General features: G+C 44.5%; 1 protein-coding gene, 2 non-coding genes and 1 pseudogene across 3 annotated transcripts; 1 reads left to right on the plus strand and 3 right to left on the minus strand.

Moving 5' to 3' along the window:
* The window catches only part of LOC134326286 (zinc finger protein 850-like), a 226,344-nt pseudogene that overhangs the window by 19,439 nt on the left and 186,392 nt on the right, over positions 1-20,513 (minus strand).
* Positions 5,590-5,662, plus strand: trnak-cuu (transfer RNA lysine (anticodon CUU)). Its single transcript has one exon. It is a non-coding gene; the product is annotated as a tRNA-Lys (tRNA).
* trnan-guu (transfer RNA asparagine (anticodon GUU)) lies at positions 5,879-5,952 on the minus strand. Its single transcript has one exon. It is a non-coding gene; the product is annotated as a tRNA-Asn (tRNA).
* Positions 7,725-10,711, minus strand: LOC134326379 (serine/threonine-protein kinase pim-2-like). The gene is made up of 8 exons (XM_063008542.1): positions 10,347-10,711; positions 9,884-10,259; positions 9,632-9,808; positions 8,860-9,017; positions 8,679-8,777; positions 8,437-8,523; positions 8,251-8,357; positions 7,725-8,170 (listed from the first exon to the last, which is right to left on the minus strand). The coding sequence occupies exons 2-4, from the start codon at positions 10,218-10,220 to the stop codon at positions 8,923-8,925; spliced, it is 609 nt and encodes a 202-aa protein (XP_062864612.1). The 5' UTR covers positions 10,221-10,259; positions 10,347-10,711; the 3' UTR covers positions 7,725-8,170; positions 8,251-8,357; positions 8,437-8,523; positions 8,679-8,777; positions 8,860-8,922.

A 20,513-nucleotide genomic window follows, 5' to 3' on the forward strand; every position in this document is an offset into this window, starting at 1 on the left:
ATGGGGTCACTTTGTGGGTCACAAAATCAGCATGCATTTTGGGAGATGCAGTTTATGTAGGATTTTACAGTGTATTTTAAGACAGACTAGACAGACAACTCCCTCCAGAACACAGTTATGTCGGTTTTATTTGCTTTCTAGCTGTATGATACACTGTGTGTATCAGAATGGAGTAAAACTACATAATAAAAACAATAAAAAACTTAATACAGTACATGCATATAGCTGTAGTTACAGTGTTACATCTGGTACAATATGAGATGTAACCAAACGTAAAATAGTGCTAACGAGTTAGCATTGTGTGTAAAGATACTAATTGCTATAGTAGCGATAACAAACGTATTTAATTATGGAATTACGGTAAATTTGTAACTTAAACACTGTAATATAATCGCTAAACATTTACAAACAACTGAGAATATAAACGTCACTACTGTCACTACGATGCTTCTGTATTATATTGCAAGATAATTATTTGTATTTATTATTATTATTTACATTACTGACTACGCTACCCCGCGTTCTTTTTGCCGTAAAAGTGACATGGCTTCTAGCCAAGGTCAAAGTTATTTGCAGTGACTATGACGTCAGCAGTCGCTGCTTAAAGGTGCAGGAGTCCCATTAAATTATAAGTGCGTCTCTGTAATGACTCCATTAGTACTTTGTTGCACCACCTCTGGCTTTCATAACGGTTTGAACTCTCTGAAGCATGGAGTTAACTAATGACAAACAGTATTCTTCATCAATCTGCCTCCAACTGTCTCTTATTGCTGTTGCAAGATCAGCTTTGCAGGTTTGAGCCTTGTCATTGACCATCTTCTTCAATTTCCACCAGAGATGTTCAACTGGATTGAGATCCGGACTATTTGCAGGCCGTGCCATTGACATTATATGTTTTCTTGAAGGAAAGTTTTCACGTCCTTTGTCCTATGGCAAGATGCATTATCATTATCACCAAACATCCTTTTAACTGAAAAGTGTCCAAAATTTCAATATGGACTTTGGCATTTATTGAACACTGCCATCTCCCCTGTGCATTTACCTGACATGCAGGCCCATATCATCAACCACTGTGGAACTTTACATGCAGTTATCTTCATACATTTCATTGGACAGACACCAAACAAAAGTTCCAGCATCATCACCTCGCCCAATGCAGATTCACGATTCATCACTGAAGATCACTTTCATCCAGTCACCCACAGTCCATGATTGCTTTTCTTTAGCCCACTTTAACCTTGTTCTTTTCTGTTTAGGTGTTAATGATGGCTTTTGTTTGGCTTTTCTTTATGTAAAGCCCATTTCTTTTAGGTGATTTCTTACAGTTCGGTCACAGACATTGAGTCCACTTTCCGCCCACCTGTTTCTCATTCTCATTTTGACGCTTTGATGCCTTCCTTGGTCTACCAGTATGCTTCCCTTTTACAACCTTCCCATTTAGTTTGTACTCAGTCCATATTTTAGACACAGCTGACTGGGAACAACCAACATCTTTCATGACATTCCATGATTATTTACCTTCTTAACACTAGCTTGACTGAAAATCTGAGATCCTCAGGACATACCCCCTCCTTCTACATAACCATTAGAGCACTATCAGTCCTCTTTTGTCATGCATATGCTTGCAGATAACACACTATTCAACCCACCCCCAACTAATCTATGATTCTGTCTCTTGCTAGCCAGCATGGTCAAACAATAGTTTGTGCGCCAGTTTTCAAATAGTGTCATATATAGTAGTTTTCAAATAGTATTCATATATACATGTATGTATTCGATTCGATCCCCGTACGGGCCACACCCAGTTTTAGACTTAAACTAACTAACAAGTGAGCCTTCTCTAACTAGCAGGTCTTATTAACCTGGGCTTCAAACATTGTCTCTGAGAAGTGTGAGATCTGTGTACTTTGGTCAGTGGAAGTAGTTTTATAGCTTTATAAAAACATTACAGTAGACCAAAACTGATGAGTTTAAAATGTTTCATGTTCCCTTTTGCCACTTTACTTTAGTATCATTCAGAACTTTTTCTTGTTATACATCTCTGTATGTTGCTAAATAAAAAAAAAATAAAGGATGCAGATTAAAAAAACCATCTCATTTGACTTATTACACCTAAACACTGTTGTAACTAAAGCTAGTGTTGTAGAACTACTAACCCTATTTACCAGAAAAATTTGAACATTTTTGTTTTGTACCCAAAGGGGTCAATGGCAAATTTTTCAGTCATTTAAAAAACTGGCTACTGACTGACCGTAGCTTTAAAACAAATATAAACATGTCTGTTGTAAGCTTTAAACAGTATTACTAGAGGAAATGCATTTTTTCTGGATCTAATACGCTGTTCTTCATTATAAATCAGTAAAAGCTGAATCATGAAGAATGGAAATCCTTTTTACTTTGCAGAAATGCAAGATAGAAGCATTTTCACTAGTTGCTACAACTATAAGCATGTGGAATAAGTTTTAACACAAGGGTAGATAATTCATACATGTACCAGCCAGCCCACCATAAATCATGGTCTCAGACTCATTTTGTGTAATTGACATTTTCGTCAACAAATAAAAACGAGACAAAAATGTTTGGCAGGGACGACATCCAATCAGAACTGATTTAGTTTTGGAGAGTTAGGGAGAGATCCAATCATAACTACTTTAGCGTATGTGGAGAGGCGGGACAAGCCGGGTAGCCATCCTATCAGTACTAATTTCTTTTGCAGTACCGCTGTAAGACCACACTCGCACAAATTTGATCTAAACCCGGGAAGACCAGACTAGCCTATGAACTGTCGTTACTCATGGAACTAGGTTAACTCCACAATGTCAACAGGGAGAAAGTGCAGAGACGATATATATGGACACATTTCACGTTTCTCATTTCACGTCGTGAAAAACAAGACGATGTGTACACCATCTGGGGCGACGATCTCGGGTAAAAACACAACAAATCTGAAACCACATCTGGCACTGCTGGCAGTATAATGGCAACATAATGGCACTGCTGCTTTTACGGTACCCAGTTTTATAAAGAATGTAATATGCAATTTGTTATGAACAATGCATATATTTTTCAGGCAGAGCAGGCCTACTGGTCATTAATATTTTGTTATTGTTATGCTCAATAAGCAAGGTCAGGTAAATAAAGATGTTGTTTGAAATAAGTTACATCTGTTTTTGTGTGTATTGCACATTCTAACATTAATAATATTCCATAACTGGTTAAAAATGTTTCATTTTGTGTAAGTGTGCATAATTACTTAAATAATTGAAGTGAACTGATTAAAAAGCATTTACATTTTACACCCTTTATATATATTTTAGTCTAGGGCTGGCAGATTTTCACGATTAATTCGGTTAATTCGCATGAACGTTTACACCCGATGTTAGAAATGTGACAATTGCGATTGTTTACATACTTTATATTTTAATTAAAATACCAACATGTCACGAGGCAGAAACTGACCAGACACTCACAGAACATAAATCAGGGAAAGTTTAATATCAAAAGGGTGAAAACAGTGTACAAAATCATGTAGAGTGCAAAACCAGCGGATAAACTAAACAGTAAACGGAGGACAACAAGGACTATACACGGTAACGGTTAGATTCAGAAATAAGGAGCGCAAACACGATCGGCAAAACAAGACACAAACAGAAGAGTTTAATTAAGATTCACTGAATCAAACACCTCTGAACTGAATCAAAACTCCGGAGACGGTGAGCGCGATCAGGATTGGCTGACCGGGACATGAGAGTCACGTGACAGTCCGGGGGAGCATGGGAATTGTAGTCCATATAGTTAGAAGCAGACCGTGCCCCCTCCATCCACCCCCAATAACAAGAGGACAAAATCAAAGCTGAGCTGAGTGATTACTTGATGCCCCCCCAGTGTAGCTACTGATACAGACTCACTCAGTGGTGGAAACAGTACAGTACAGGCTCGTGTTCCTTTTAAGAAACCTGTAAAGAACTTTTTGTAGTTCTTTTCCTAATGTAAGGAGGCTCTGCTGCACATTATTTAAAATAAGAGTTGTTTGTGAGATATTCTTATAAAGGATATAGATAATTAAGATTTCTATTTTGTTTTAATTATTGTTAATTATTGTGATATTGTTTTTGTTATAAGTTTGAGTCCCTTGAAAGGATAATTATAGGTGGTGCTGTTACTATTTTTGCACTTCTGCAGTCTTTTAAATTACAATGCAAAAAAAAAAAAATTTGAGTCTTGTTTCAATTGCATTATACAAGAACAAAAAAAAAACTAAATCGTAATCAACAATCGGTTATCATTTTAAAATAATAGAGATTTTTTTATTTGGCAAAATCGCCCAGCCCTATTTTAGTCGACTGAAACTAAAACTAGACTAAAACTAAAACAATTCAGATGACTAAATTATGACTGAAACTAAATTACATTTTAGTCAAAAGACTATGACTAAAACTAAATCAAAATTTGCTGTCAAAATGAACACTGACGTGTGGTTCCATGAGTAACCCAAAAAATAGGTCCAGACTTTTAACCATACAGGTTTCTGAAGGCTTCTGCTAACGGTAAAAACAATCAAACCTTTTAAGATTTGAGCTTTTTTCCAGGAATAAGAAGGTTCGAGAGCTCTGGGAGGTCTTTCTGGGTGAGTAGGAGATGATGAAGGTTTGATATCTATGCAAGGTTTAAGTCTCTATTCACAGGACCTCACAGGACCTCACCGGACCTCCAGGACGTCACGATAGCGTAACGGTAGTCCGCAGGTCAACGAGCATCTCGATCCGGAAGATGAGGAGATTCTTCTTACAGTTACCAGCAGCTTCTTTGTTTATTAAATAAATAAATTGTTCAATAAAGACGTGAACTGTACCGTTGTCTGTGTGTTATTAGCATGTTTTTAGGCGTCTGTGTGCACAGACTTTGATAGGACACCCAAAAGACGGGTATGATACCGCTTGAGATGCATCTCCAATTTAACTGGAGGCCACCTGTGGTCAATTGGTTTGATTGGATACGATTGGGGATTGCAGACACCTGCTTATACGAGGTCCCACAGTCCACAGTGGCCATGGGGTCAAAGGAATCGTCTGCAGACCTTAGAGGCATAGATCTGGGCAAGGGTACAGACCACCAACATCCATAAATGGAAGAAGTCTGGCCTGGCCGGGAGGTGAGCAGGAACCTCCGGCGTATCCTTGTGGAGACGTGAGAACCTTCCAGAAGATCAACCATTTGAACTAGGTGCTAAAATGCACCTAGAGGTCTCTCGGACCACGAGAAACACATTATGTCTGGTGGAGACCAGGCACCCGGCTAATGCTGCACCTAATGTGAAGCATGGTGGTGGCAGTCCTGATAGAGGGGAAGATGAATGCAGCTGATCCGTCCTGCAGTGCTTATATATTTTATTTATTTGTATTAAACAGCACTGAAACACACTCATGTTAGGACGACCTTTTGAGGTTTTCAGTGTATTTCACTGTGCACATTCTTTGAAAGTAAAATTGTTTTATTTCATTTATTTTTGTTTATTTAAAATAACACTATTAAACCTACATCTCTCTGATGGTCTGACTGATGAGCTGTCTGTTCTGACATACTGCTTAAGCCCGGCTAGCTCAGTCGGTAGAGCATGAGACTCTTAATCTCAAGGTCGTGGCTTCGAGCCCCACGTTGGGCGAGTATCTTCATTTAACATCTACTGAAACCAAAAGGACGTTCTTCCACTTTGGACAGCCGGTCTCCGGTGACTTATCAGGTGGTTTTTTGTGCTCGTAGGACTGTTGTTTACTGGATGTTTTTCAGTTACTTATTTCCACTATTCTGTGGGACTACACATTGTTCTTGTGTCTCATATCCGTTTGATCAACAGGCAGGTTGTGCAATAAAAGGCACTCGTCCCTGGGTGGGCTCGAACCACCAACCTTTCGGTTAACAGCCGAACGCGCTAACCGATTGCACCACAGAGACACAAGCACTGCTTTTTCATTGGACACAAAAGTCACATGACTTGCAAACATTTACAGAGGGTTAATTAAGTTTGGCAAATTGAAATAATGGCATGTTTCTGACTTGAATGAGAGGGGCATTAAAAAGATCTCACACTTGTCAGAGACAACGTTTGAAGCCCAGGTCAATAGGACCTGCTAGTTAGAGAAGACTCACTTGCTTGTTAGTTTAAGTGCAAAAGGGATAGTGGCCCGTATGGGGATCAAACCCATGACCTTGGTGCTATTAGCACCACGCTCTAACCAACTGAGTTAACCGGCTGGTCTTCATGGGCAGGGCATGTACCCACATACCTGATACACTGACAGCCCTTCAGTTATGGTGCTGCCACACAGAAACGATGGAGAGCTTTACTGTTGTTGAGCAGAACAGATCTTCATGTGAGATGACTGAGGTTCATGTATTTTTCTTTTAAGAATAAATAAAAGCTGATGCTTTTAACCTCATACTTTCCTAATACTTTTATTCTACACGGTCTCAATTTCTTTTAGTCTTCTGCCATGTGCAGTGCAAGAATTCACTAAATTACACAGCAGTTCTCTTTTTATTTATTTTTGCCATTAACAAAATTGATTGCAAGCATTTATAAAGGTCATGCCACGATCATTAGGTGAAATGAAGCCAGAATTAAAGATGGCAGAAGAACAGGGTGGTATTCTTACTTTCAGTGATTAAATTACTCAGGTTAGAAAGTCCTGATACTCAGCACATGCTCACCTGACTCTCTCTCAACCATGCTACCTTTAATGGTTAAAGTGGGTGTGGCCCGTACGAGGATCAAACCCTGGCGTTATTAGCACCACGCTCTAACCAACTGAGCTAACCGGCCAGTTCATCTAGACTCTGTAGATCTTTGTACATAATTCTACACTAAACTTTAATTCAATTTAATTTTTTTAACAGGAGAAATAACTCACATCAGCATTTTATAAAGGCTTTCACAAAGCATTAACAAATTGAGACGCGTCCTGGAGCAGCTGAGGTAAACGCTACAGACTCTATACTACCTGATTATCAGTTTTACCTCACTCACTTTTCATTTTCTTTATTCTTTCACACTATTGTAAATTGTTCCACACTAACACACCATGTCAGTGTCACTGCAGTGTCACTGCAGTTCTGAGAATGATCCACCACCTAAACAATGTGACCATTGAAAAACAGAGTAAAAGCAGGTAGAGAAATAGATGGACTACAGTCAGTAATTGTAGAACTACAAAGTGCTCCTATATGGTAAGCGGAGCTGATTAAATAGACTACACTGATCATCCATAACATTAAAACCACCTACTTGTTTCTACACTCACTGTCCACTGTGTAGTGTGAACTGAACAAAGATCTGAACACAGTCGTGTAGTGTGAACTTGGTATTAGTGGTTAAGGTACTGGGCTAGCAATCAAAAGGTTGCTGGTTCAAGCCACACCATTGGTGAGTTGTCACTGTTCGGTCCCTGAGCGAATTGGTTCTTTGCCTTGTAGAGCTTCTTTTCCTTAAGTGTCTGTGACACCTTTACTTCCTCTGTATTGTGTCCACATTCCAGTTCCCAGTTTGTTCCCAAATCTCACAACTCAAATTCCCTCAAAATAAAGAGCAGCATGGAGAGCAACTGTAACTGTAATCTTCTATAAACCTTTTACTCTTATTCTGCCTCCGTCCCAACTTTATATAGCAATCAGTGAAATCATTGGAAATCTTTTATTTTGGAGAATAAAGACGCTAGAGAATGAATGACTCACAGTTTCTTCTTTCTTTATTAAATTTTTACAGAACATCAGCTTTTTACACATCTGGATCTGGTCCACAAAGTCATCCGGGCGTTGTCCTGATGTAAAGACATCGTCTTAAAGGCAGCAGGTCTCTCAGAGATCCTAATACATGCTTCCACATCGGTGGTATCTTCACACGTCGCCGATGTCTTGGGTCCTGACGCACCTCCACAAGTACACAAACTGTGAACAAACATTAAAAACACGTCAACCACCAGACATGCATCCCTGACAGTTAAATAAAGGTTCTAATCAAGGTTGGCCTTTAGATGTCCTCTGTTTCCAGCCTTTCATGAAACCGTTGGAGGCTCTGCCATAAAAGCGTCTCCAGTGCAGCAGCCAGGGCTTCAGGTTCTGCATACAAAGACTCGTCCAGAGTGAAGATTTCATCCAGGAAGCTCAGCATCTCAGTCTGAGAGAGAAACAGAAGAAATAACAGATTACTAGCAGACAGTTCTATTCAAGATCATTCATGGTGTAAAGAACACACACCTGAAGATGGAATAAATAACACGTTCAGTCTATCTGGGCGTAACACACGAATAGATGAGAGCAATCAGCCGGTCCAGAAAGAGCCTTCGTCTCCGGTACTGCGTCAACTAAACAATGGTGTGTTTAACTACACTTGTAGGGCAGCACAGATTAATTTTAGACTCTATAGAGCACAGACTCTCTTACTGAGATGATCTGATGCACCCTCGCTCTTCCCAGAATTCCCAGCAGCACCAGCTCAAAGACGATGTCTATAAAGTTAACGTGCTGGATCTGTGAGTAAAAGGAAAATAGATTTTCTATTAGAACGGTAGGACTGTGGTTCTGACTGATGGCGTAGTCGCTATGGGTAACCGCATGGGTGGCATCCGGCAGTCGACACATATAGTAGTAAATATAGTGCCAGTTTCAGACTGAGTCAAACTCACCCCGATCTGCGCCAGCTCCACTTTGGCCCACATCCGATTAGTACGATTCTCCAGCATCTGTATCAGCCGGTCGTACCTTTGCTGGAAGACGCGCAGATCCTAGGAGAGAAACGCTCAAGACGTTATTAAATCATTCGTACATCACTTGAATTATTTGATACGTGTTTTTCTGCCGTGTTACCCTCTTTTTTGCAGCCGCCAGTATGAGTGTAAAGATCTACACCGTCTGGACCTAGTCTTCCGGTTACTCATCAAACCACCCATGCAGGAGGATCTGCCCGAGGGTGAGACGCTTGCTGGGCTTCTTCTTGAGGCATTGTTCGATCAGATGGCAGCAGGCTGGCGAGTGCGACAATGCAGATTTAAATTATACGGTGTTTAGATCTGAAGAAGATACACCGATCAGGCATAACATTATGACCACCTTCCTAATAACGTGGCCTCCATTGATCGGACTCGTTTGTCCAGCACATCCCACGGACGCTCGGTTGAATCGAGATCTGGGGAATCCATGGAAGAGTGGACATGGTCCTCAAATGCTACGTGTCAGAGCTACGTGTCAGGAGCTACGTGTCAGGAGCTACGTGTCAGAGTGACCCAACCCAAAGTTTCCCAGCAGAATGTTGGCAGAACTTCTTCCCATAGTGCATCCTGGTGCCATGTGTTCCCCCAGGTGAGCGACGTGGACAGGGGTCACCATGGGCATCCTTACTGGTCTGCTGCTACCTTTGAGCTACAGGAGCTCTTCTGCTGGATCGGGCCACACATGCATCAGCGAGCCTTGGCTGCCCATGACCCTGTCACTGGTTTACCACTCTACCCTCCCTGGACCACCCCACAAGAGCTGCAGATTTGGAGATGCTCAGACCCAGTCATCTATCCATCACGATTCGCTCCTTGATAGTCACTTCACCTGTCTGTAATTGTAGGTCTTAATGTATATATTTCCTTACCATTAGACACACCAGGTTTGAACACTAGACGCCCTTTGGTGATCTCCTTCCTAGACCGAAATGGCAGGCGTCCACAAACCAAGACAAACAGCAGTACGCCCAGACTCCAGACGGTCGCAGGGCAGCCATAGTACTTCTGCTTGGTTATCCACTCGGGTGGTGAGTATTCCCACGTGCCTACACGAACAAAGAAGACAAACTAGTACCCAAAGTCCAAACCAAAGTACCCGTCCCTCATTGGTGCACAGTTACCTGAAAATGTGTAGTACGGAGTGTCCCTCAACAGGTCGCCGCATCCGAAGTCGATCAGCTTCACCTCCAGCGTCTCCGTGTTCAGAAGGACATTCTGGCGCTTAATGTCCCTGTGCAAGACACCGCGATCCCGGCAGTGGAGCACCGCCAGGACAACCTGCCGCATTACATGCCGGGCAAACTGCATCCTCAGCCTACCCTTCTTGCGCATCAGCTGGTAGAGGTCTACGCAGGGGACGGGCCGCTCCAGGATCAGGATGCAGCGCTCGGGCGTGTCGAACCACTCCAGGAGCTTCAGCACGTACGGGTTGGCGGGCGGCCTGGACACCATGCGCATCAGGGCCACCTCGACGGGGAGCAACTCTGTCTCGCCGGGCTGATGGTAGAAGAGACAAGAACAAATGATTTAATGTATATCCAGTCTATACGGTATTTACTTCATCTGAAAGGTAAAGTCACTTACAATCCTGGTAAATCTGAGGTCCTCATCCTTCACCACGTATTTGATGGCAACCTAAACACACACAAGTAAACGATCATTAGTAGATTTTTAATACAAGGGTTGGGAGAGACTCGATAAGGTCCTAGTAGGTCGCCATGGGTGTCTGGAGCCGTGCTGACTGCATTTGCTCAAGGCGCTCCTTAGGGTTCAAGTCTGGGAAGCCAGCTCACGAAATGAGACCTTCTTCAGGAGTAACTCGGACCACCGACACGTGGACTCCACGAGACATCCAAAGGCATCCCGTGGTATCCGGTATCAGGGACTCAGATCTTCTTAGTGTGCATCCCCAGTTTGTCTGAATAATGTCCCGGTAGGTTGTAGGGAGGATCCTGGGGAGGATCTGTAGATTGGAACAAAGGGAATTCAGGGGGAAGGGTACTCGGAAGCCCCCGTGACCCTATAAGGTCCTGGAAGGTTGTCACAGGTATCTGGAGCAAAAGGAGGATCCAGGGGAGGATCCGTAGAGCCAACACGACCATCAAGGAGGTCCCATAGATGCTCAATTGGGTTCAAGTCTGGGACCAAAGGGAATTCAGGGGGCCAGGGTGGTACTCGGAAGTCCCCGTGACCCAATAAGGTCCTGGAAGGTCGTTGCAGGTATCTGGAGACATAGGAGGACCCAGGGGAGGATCCATTGAGCCAACACGACAATTCGAGGTGGGTTCAAGTCTGTGGAATTAGAGGGCCTGGGCCTGGGTCATGCTCTTCTAGCCATGCTGGAAGATCCCATCCATCCCACTGAGTCCTGATAGGTCGTCACAAGTATCTGCAGCCATAGGAGGACCAAGGGGAGGATCAACACAGCAAACTGATACTCACCTGGTTCCCGTCCACCTTATGGATGCCTTCGTAGACCGAACCGCAGCCTCCCTTTCCCAGCAGCTCTCCAACAGTGTATTGGCTCTCAAAGCTGTTCGGGTTCGTGTCGGTCGTCACCTCCTCTTGACGTCCTCCATCGGTGGTTTCTCCTTCAGCAGGTTCTCCTTTAGCGGGTTCTCTTTCACCGGTTTCTCCTTTAGTGGTTTCTTCCTTAGCGGTCTTTCCTTCACCGGGTTCTCCTTCAGCAGGTTCTCCTTTAGCGGTTTCTCCTTTAGTGGTTTTTCCTTCACCGGGTTCTCCTTCACCGGGTTCTCCTTCACCGGTTTCTCCTTTAGTGGTTTCTTCTTTAGCGGTTTCTCCTTCACCAGGTTCTTCTTCAGCGGGTTCTCCTTCACCGGTTTCTCCTTTAGTGGTTTTTCCTTCACTAGGTTCTCCTTCACCGAGTTCTCCTTCACCGGTTTCTCCTTTAGTGGTTTCTTCTTTAGTGGTTTCTCCTTCACCGGGATCTCCTTCAGCAGGTTCTTCCTCAGCAGGTTCTCCTTCAGCATCTTCAACACAAGTATCACCAATGATGCTTCATGGGCTCATGTAGACCAAAAATAAGGGTCCAAATAAAGGTTCGGCATACTCACTCTTGTTCTCGGGAGCATCGCAGACGACTTCTCCAGAACTGATCCCACCTATGAAGCCCAAGGGTTAATTACATAGTCACTACAGTTCAATAGTGTCGGACTTGAATGTGGTGGTGTTAAGGTTACCTGGAGCTTTAGAAGACGCCCGCGGTCCCTGGGAGTCTGTCTGCTCGCTCGAGTCTGAGTCCTCCAACTGAATCTCCCCGTCCACTAACGTCTTACTGGAGTCTGATTTCGAATCGTCCTCGTACCCGTCTGATTCCTCCTGATTCAGACGCATTAAACTGGTGTTACAGAGCCGAGAACCGAACCCCTCCCCTCCCGGAGTATAGTGGTGATGATAATTCACCTCGCTCTTGACTGTTCCTTCTTTTCTCTCAGTCAGGTTCTGAATGGCGCTGATCCACGCCCGTCTACCTGCCTCACAGTCGGCCTGGAACGTACAGCTCCTGTACACACACGGTGATAGATACAGATTATATAGGATGCAGACAGACAGACAGATTGAGTAGATAGATAAACAGATAGATAGACAGACATTGAGACAGACAGATGGATAGAAAGATAGATAAATAGTCTGTCTATTGATCTGTCTTTTGATAATCTATCTGTCTGTCTATCAATTATCTTCTTGTCTATCTGTCTATTCATATGTCTATCTAGAATCTGTCTGTCTGTTTATTGAACATCTGTCTGTTTGTCTATTGATCATCTATCTAGCTGTCTGTCTATCTATCTATCTGTCTGTCTGACTATCTATTTGTCTGGCTAATATTTGTCTGTCTGTCTGTCTGTCTATCAATTACAGTGGGGCCAAATAGTATTTACTCAGCCACTGATTGTGCAGGTTCTCCTACTTAGAAAGATGAGAGAGGTCTGTAATTTTCATCATAGCTACACTTCAACTATGAGAGACAAAATGAGAAAAAAAAAATCCAGGAAATCACATTGTAGGATTTTTAAAGAATTTATTTGTAAATTATGGTGGAAAATAAGTATTTGGTCAATAACAAAAGTTCAACTCAATACTTTGTAACATAACCTTTGTTGGCAATGACAGAGGCCAAACGTTTCCTGTAAGTCTTCACCAGGTTTGCACACACTGTAGCTGCTATTTTGGCCCATTCCTCCATGCAGATCTTCTCTAGAGCAGTGATGTTTTGGGGCAACACAGACTTTAAACTCCCTCCACAAATTTTCTATGGGGTTGAGGTCTGGAGACGGGCTAGGCCACTTCAGGACCTTGAAATGCTTTTTACGGAGCCACTCCTTCGTTGCCCGAGCGCTGTGTTTGGGATCATTGTCATGCTGGAAGACCCAGCTACATTCCATCTTCAACGCTCTCACTGATGGAAGGAGGTTTTGGCTTAAAATCTCACGATACATGGCCCCGTTCATTCTTCCCTTAACACGGATCAGTCGTCCTGTCCCCTTTGCAGAAAAACAGCCCCAAAGCATGATGTTTCCACCCCCATGCTTCACAGTAGGTATGGTGCAACTCAGGATTCTGCTTCCTCCAAACACGACGAGTTGAGTTTTTACCAAAAAGTTCCATTTTGGTTTCATCTGACCACATGATATTCTCCCAATCCTCTTCTGGATCATCCAAATGCTCTCTGGCAAACTTCAGACGGGCCTGGACATGTACTGGCTTAAGCAGGGGGACACGCCTGAAACTGCAGGATTTGAGTACTTCTCGACGTAGTGTGTTACTGATGGTAGCCTTTGTTACTTTGGTCCCAGCTCTCTGCAGGTCATTCATCAGGTCCCTCCGTGTAGTTCTGGCATTTTTGCTCACCGTTCTCATGATTATTTTGACCCCACGGGATGAGCCCCAGATCGAGGAAGATTATCAATGGTCTTGTATGTCTTCCATTTTCTTACAATTGCTCCCACAGTTGATTTATTCACACCAACCTGCTTGCCTATTGTAGATTCACTCTTCCCAGCCTGGTGCAGGTCTACAATTTTCTTTGGTCTTGGCCATGGTTGAGTTTGGAGTCTGACTGTTTGAGGCTGTGTACAGGTGTATTTTATACAGATAACAAGGTCAAACAGGTGCCATTAATACAGGTAACGAGTGGAGGACAGAAGAGCTTCTTAAAGAAGAAGTTACAGGCCTGTGCGAGCCAGAAATCTTGCTTGTTTGTTTTTGACCAAATACTTATTTTCCACCATAATTTACAAATAAATTCTTTAAAAATCCTACAATGTGATTTCCTGGATTTTTTTTTCTCATTTTGTCTGTCATAGTTGAAGTGTAGCTATGATGAAAATTACAGACCTCTCTCATCTTTCTAAGTAGGAGAACTTGCACAATCAGTGGCTGACTAAATACTTTTTGGCCCCACTGTATCTATTTATCTATAATCTGTCTTCTTGTCTATCAGTCTATCCATCTGTCTATCTAGCATCTATCTGTCTGTCTGTTTATTGGTCATCTGTCTGTCTGTCTGTCTATCTATCAATTATCTTGTCTATATATCTATTGTCTGTGTATTGATCATCTATCTGGCTGTCTCTCTGTCTATTTGTCTGTCTGACTATTTGTATGTCTAATATGTGTCTATCTGTCTATTGATCATCTGTGTCTGTCTATTGATCATCTGTCTGTCTATTGGTTATCTGTCTGTCTGTCTATTGATCATCTATCTGTCTGTCTGCCTATCTATCTATCTATTGATCATCTGTCTGTCTGTCTATTGATCATCTGTCTGTCTATTGGTTATCTGTCTGTCTGTCTATTGATCATCTATCTGTCTGTCTGCCTATCTATCTGTCTATTGATCATCTATCTGTCTGTCTATTGATCATCTGTCTGTCTGTCTATTGATTATCTGTCTATCTGTCTATCTATCTGTGATTATAGATCTGGACTTACCTTGTGGGCGTGACCACCCGGAAGCAGAAGCGTCGCCCGGCGTCCTCGCAGCTCTGGACCGAACAGCGCTGCAGGTCTTCAGCCAGCACCATGAAGTCACGCTGGGGGAATAGAACATAAAACCTTCTTATTTATACAGTTGATGATATAAACGCCGGTGAAATCATCCCAGACGTAAACATGACGGGGGTGGTTTGGGACACAGCCCGGCACAGAAGTCGACTTCTGCTGTAATGCGCCCGAATGATGAGGGGCGTACGGCCGCGGTACATTATGGGTATTTCACAGAGTCCAGGAAAGAGCTGATTTGGATCATATGAAGTCATGTGACCTACCTTAAACCTCTTCTTGTAGAGAAGCTGATTGTTCTGTATGATGAACCACCGCCTGCAGAGATCAAACACATCGTGTATATATATATATAATATTGAGTGTATATATATAATATTGAGTTTATAGATATAATGTGTGTCTATGTATATAATATTAAGTGTATAAATATAATAGTGTATATATATAATGTTGAGTGTATAGATATATAATTCCTAATATATAGACTAAGCATCAGTGTACAGACCTGTTCCAGGTTTTAAACACACTCCTGGTCCTCTTAAACAGAAACCCCTCCATCAGGAGCGCTTCCTCGGCCTCCGCACCGCCCCCGTGACCCGGGTCGCCCCCGGAGGACGCCCGGGGAGGCGCCCCGCAACACAGCACACGCAGAAACCTCTGTCTCAGAGAAGCAGCCATCGTAAATGAGGAGAAAATCTAAATGCTGCTCCTGAAGAGCACAGGTCCACATTGTGATGTCACAGCGTTCCGAGGGAGCAGAGTGAATTTACCTTTACCATATATGGGCATGACTGGATTCATGTGACTGCACATATACTGACTTGATTTCCACTGTGGGACGGCTTCTGGAGGGTCCTGGGTTTGATTACCGGGAGGAATTTGCATGTTCTCCCCATGTCCTGGGGGTAAAGGGGTACCCTAGGTATAAGGTATAAGGTACACAGGTATGTGTTTGTTTAGGTGTGTCTGGCAACCTGTCCAGAGTGGTTTGTTAATTCCACACAGTGAATCACACCCCATACCATGACACACCCTGGTACTGGTACTGACACACCCCCATACCATGACACACCCTGGTACTGACACACCCCAAACCATGACACACCCTGGTACTGACACACCCCCATACCATGACACACCCTGGTACTGACACAACCCCATACCATGACACACCCTGGTACTGGTACTGACACACCCCCATACCATGACACACCCTGGTACTGGTACTGACACACCCTGGTACTGGTACTGACACACCCCCATACCATGACACACCCTGGTACTGACACACCCTGGTACTGGTATTTACACACCCGCATACCATGACACACCCCCATACCATGATACACCCTGGTGCTGGTACTGACACACCCCCATACCATGATACACCCTGGTACTGACACACCCCCATACCATGACACACCCTGGCACTGGTACTGACACACCCCCATACCATGACACACCCTGGTACTGACACACCCCCATACCATGACACACCCTGGTACTGGTACTGACACACCCCCATACCATGACACACCCTGGTACTGGTACTGACACCCCCCCATACCATGACACACCCTGGTACTGACACACCCCCATACCATGATACACCCTGGTACTGGTACTGACACAGCCCCATACCATGACACACCCTGGTACTGACACACCCCCATACCATGATACACCCGGGTACTGACACACCCCATACCATGACACACCCGGGTACTGACACACCCCCATACCATGACACCCCTGGGTACTGGTACTGACACAACCCATACCAAGACACACCCGGGTACTGACACAACCCATACCATGACACACCCTGGTACTGACATACCCCATACCATGACACACCCTGGTACTGACACAACCCATACCATGACACACCCTGGTACTGACACAACCCATACCATGACACACCCGGGTACTGACACAACCCATACCATGACACACCCTGGTACTGGTACTGACACAACCCATACCATGACACACCCTGGAACTGACACACCCTCATACCATGACACACCCGGGTACTGACACACCCCCATACCATGACACACCCTGGTACTGGTACTGACACAACCCATACCATGACACACCCTGGTACTGGTACTGACACACCCCATAACATGACACACCCTGGTACTGACACAACCCATACCATGACACACCCTGGTACTGGTACTGACACAACCCATACCATGACACACCCTGGTACTGGTACTGACACACCCCATAACATGACACACCCTGGTACTGGTAATGACACAACCCATACCATGACACACCCTGGTACTGACACACCCTCATACCATGACACACCCGGGTACTGACACACCCCCATACCATGACACACCCTGGTACTGGTACTGACACACCCCCATACCATGACACACCCTGGTACTGACACAACCCATACCATGACACACCCTGGTACTGGTACACCCCCATACCATGACACATCCTGGTACTGACACTCCCCATACCATGACACACCCTGGTACTGACACACCCCCATACCATGACACACCCTGGTACTGACACACCCCCATACCATGATACACCCGGGTACTGACACACCCCCATACCATGACACACCCTGGTACTGACACACCCCCATACCATGATACACCCTAGTAGTGGTACTGACACACCCCATACCATGACACACCCGGGTACTGACACACCCCCATACCATGACACACCCGGGTACTGGTACTGACACACCCCCATACCATGATACACCCTGGTACTGGTACTGACACACCCCCATACCATGATACACCCGGGTACTGACACACCCCCATACCATGACACACCCTGGTACTGACACACCCCCATACCATGATACACCCTAGTAGTGGTACTGACACACCCCATACCATGACACACCCGGGTACTGACACCCCCCCATACCATGACACACCCTGGTACTGACACAACCCATACCATGACACACCCGGGTACTGACACAACCCATACCATGACACACCCGGGTACTGACATACCCCATACCATGACACACCCTGGTACTGGTACTTACACACCCTCATACCATGACACACCCGGGTACTGACACACCCCCATACCATGACACACCCGGGTACTGACACACCCCCATACCATGACACACCCTGGTACTGGTACTGACACAACCCATACCATGACACACCCTGGTACTGACACACCCCCATACCATGACACACCCTGGTACTGACACACCCTCATACCATGACACACCCGGGTACTGACACACCCCCATACCATGAAACACCCTGGTACTGGTACTGACACAACCCATACCATGACACACCCTGGTACTGGTACTGACACACCCCAGAACATGACACACCCCATAACATGACACACCCTGGTACTGACACAACCCATACCATGACACACCCTGGTACTGACACACCCCCATACCATGACACACCCTGGTACTGGTACTGACACACCCCATAACATGACACACCCTGGTACTGGTACTGACACAACCCATACCATGACACACCCTGGTACTGGTACTGACACACCCTGGTACTGGTACTGACACAACCCATACCATGACACACCATGGTACTGACACACCCTCATACCATGACACACCCAGGTACTGACACACCCCCATACCATGACACACCCTGGTACTGACACACCCCATACCATGACACACCCTGGTACTGGTACTGACACACCCTGGTACTGGTATTGACACAACCCATACCATGACACACCCTGGTACTGACATACCCCCATACCATGACACACCCTGGTACTGGTACACCCCCATACCATGACACACCCTGGTACTGACACACCCTGGTACTGACACACCCCATACCATGACACACCCTGGTACTGACACACCCTGGTACTGACACACCCCATACCATGACACACCCTGGTACTGACATACCCCCATACCATGACAGACCCTGGTACTGGTACACCCCCATACCATGACACACTCTGTGTGTGTATTACATGTGTGTATTACGTGTCTGTGTTACGTGTGTATAAGGTGTGTGTATTACATGTGAGTATAATGTGTACTTGTTTATATATCCTGGTGGGGACTGCCACCTAATTGCACACCAAACCAGCAAACCTGAATCAAAGTCAACACAGGCACAATCATTTCAACCAATAGAAAGCCTTAATATACGTCATCTGACAAAGTTTCATTGAAATGGCCTCAGGTCCCCCCACAGGGTAGGTCAACCGGAGAAAAAGTGTGTGTGTGTGTGTATAAAGTGTGTGTGGAAGTTTTTAAATGCCACACAACATATTATTAAGATTAACACTAATTAACACTATTATATTGTTGTCGTTTCTTGTGTGTACAACTTCCACACACACTTCCAACTTTAATTAATTAATTAATTATAAATGAAATACTGCAAAATAATGACAAATACTGTAAACAGAAAGCAAAATAAATGTAAAAACAAACGGTATTAACACAGTGACCTCTGTGTGATCTTTTTAGCTAGTCGTTTTTCTGAGAAGCTTCTTAAGAGACTTTGAAGTGTGTCTGTGGGAACTCAGTAAAAAAGCATTTGTATGGCTGGGCACCGATGCATTGTAAAAAAAAAAAAAGCCTCAGTCGGTGTTCCGGTTCATCTCAGAGCTGTTGAGTGGAGCTAAGGTCAGGGCTCTGTGCAGGACACTGGAGTTTCTTTAAACCACATCCAATTTGGTGGTACTACAACAGTAACTTCAAAGCGACTTACAGTATTGTGACACTATGTTGTCTGAGCAATTGAGGGTCAAGGGCCTTGCTCAAGGGCCCAACATTGGCCACCTGGCAGTGGTGGGGTTTGAACAAGCGACCGTTTAATTACTAGTCCAGTACCTTAACCGCTGGGCTACAACTAGGCTAGGCTACAACTGCCCCTTTAATAGTGATAAAGGACACACATCATTTACAGCTTTTGCTGTCTACTCTGAACCAGCACAGATTCCCAAGATGCAATGCAAGCCACCACAGTGGGTTAAAGTAAGACAGTGAAGGTAGTACAGATCACCGGTGCCATGGAGGGACCTGAACCTATAGAATAGTCTAACATGGGTGGCCCTTACCAAAAATCTTTGAAGCTGAATTTCAGGAAGCACCCGAGGCCAGCTAACCTGCGACACCAACCCCACCACAGAAAATGATGGTGAGGTGAGAAACTGGGGCTACATGTCACAGAAATTCCCAACTGCAGTTAAGGAAAGCCTGGTGCTGGAGAACTTAATACAACTTTCCACTTTAAACAACTGTGACCTGCCTGCCACAGCAATTTCACCTGGGTAACTCCAGCATGTTCCAGCACCGCACTGCACTGAAGAATTAGACACCATCTTTACTGATCATGCCACCAAATCAGAAAAAGCTGCAGTAAAAGTGAAGCTGAGAAAATGAGGCCATATGAGCATGGGTGTTATTCCACCATTGTAAAAAACCAGGCAAGCTTAAAGTGCTATGTCGGTTCAAAGGTACATCTGCGGAGGCGCTGGTAGACACGAACACGATGATAAGCCTGATCTGCTCAGGAGAACACCAGCACAGTGGTGAAGAGCATGTAGAGACTGATGAAAGCTACACCTGAATGTAAAGTTTTGATGTTTCAGCTGCCCTAAACACCACTGTCAAACCCACTCTGTCTGGACTGAAATTAGTGGCAAGTCAGCACCGGCACTTATTCACAAATTTTGTAAGATAAACAAAAGAAA

Source organism: Trichomycterus rosablanca, chromosome 14, assembly GCF_030014385.1.
Source record: "Trichomycterus rosablanca isolate fTriRos1 chromosome 14, fTriRos1.hap1, whole genome shotgun sequence".
NCBI lineage: Eukaryota > Metazoa > Chordata > Actinopteri > Siluriformes > Trichomycteridae > Trichomycterus > Trichomycterus rosablanca.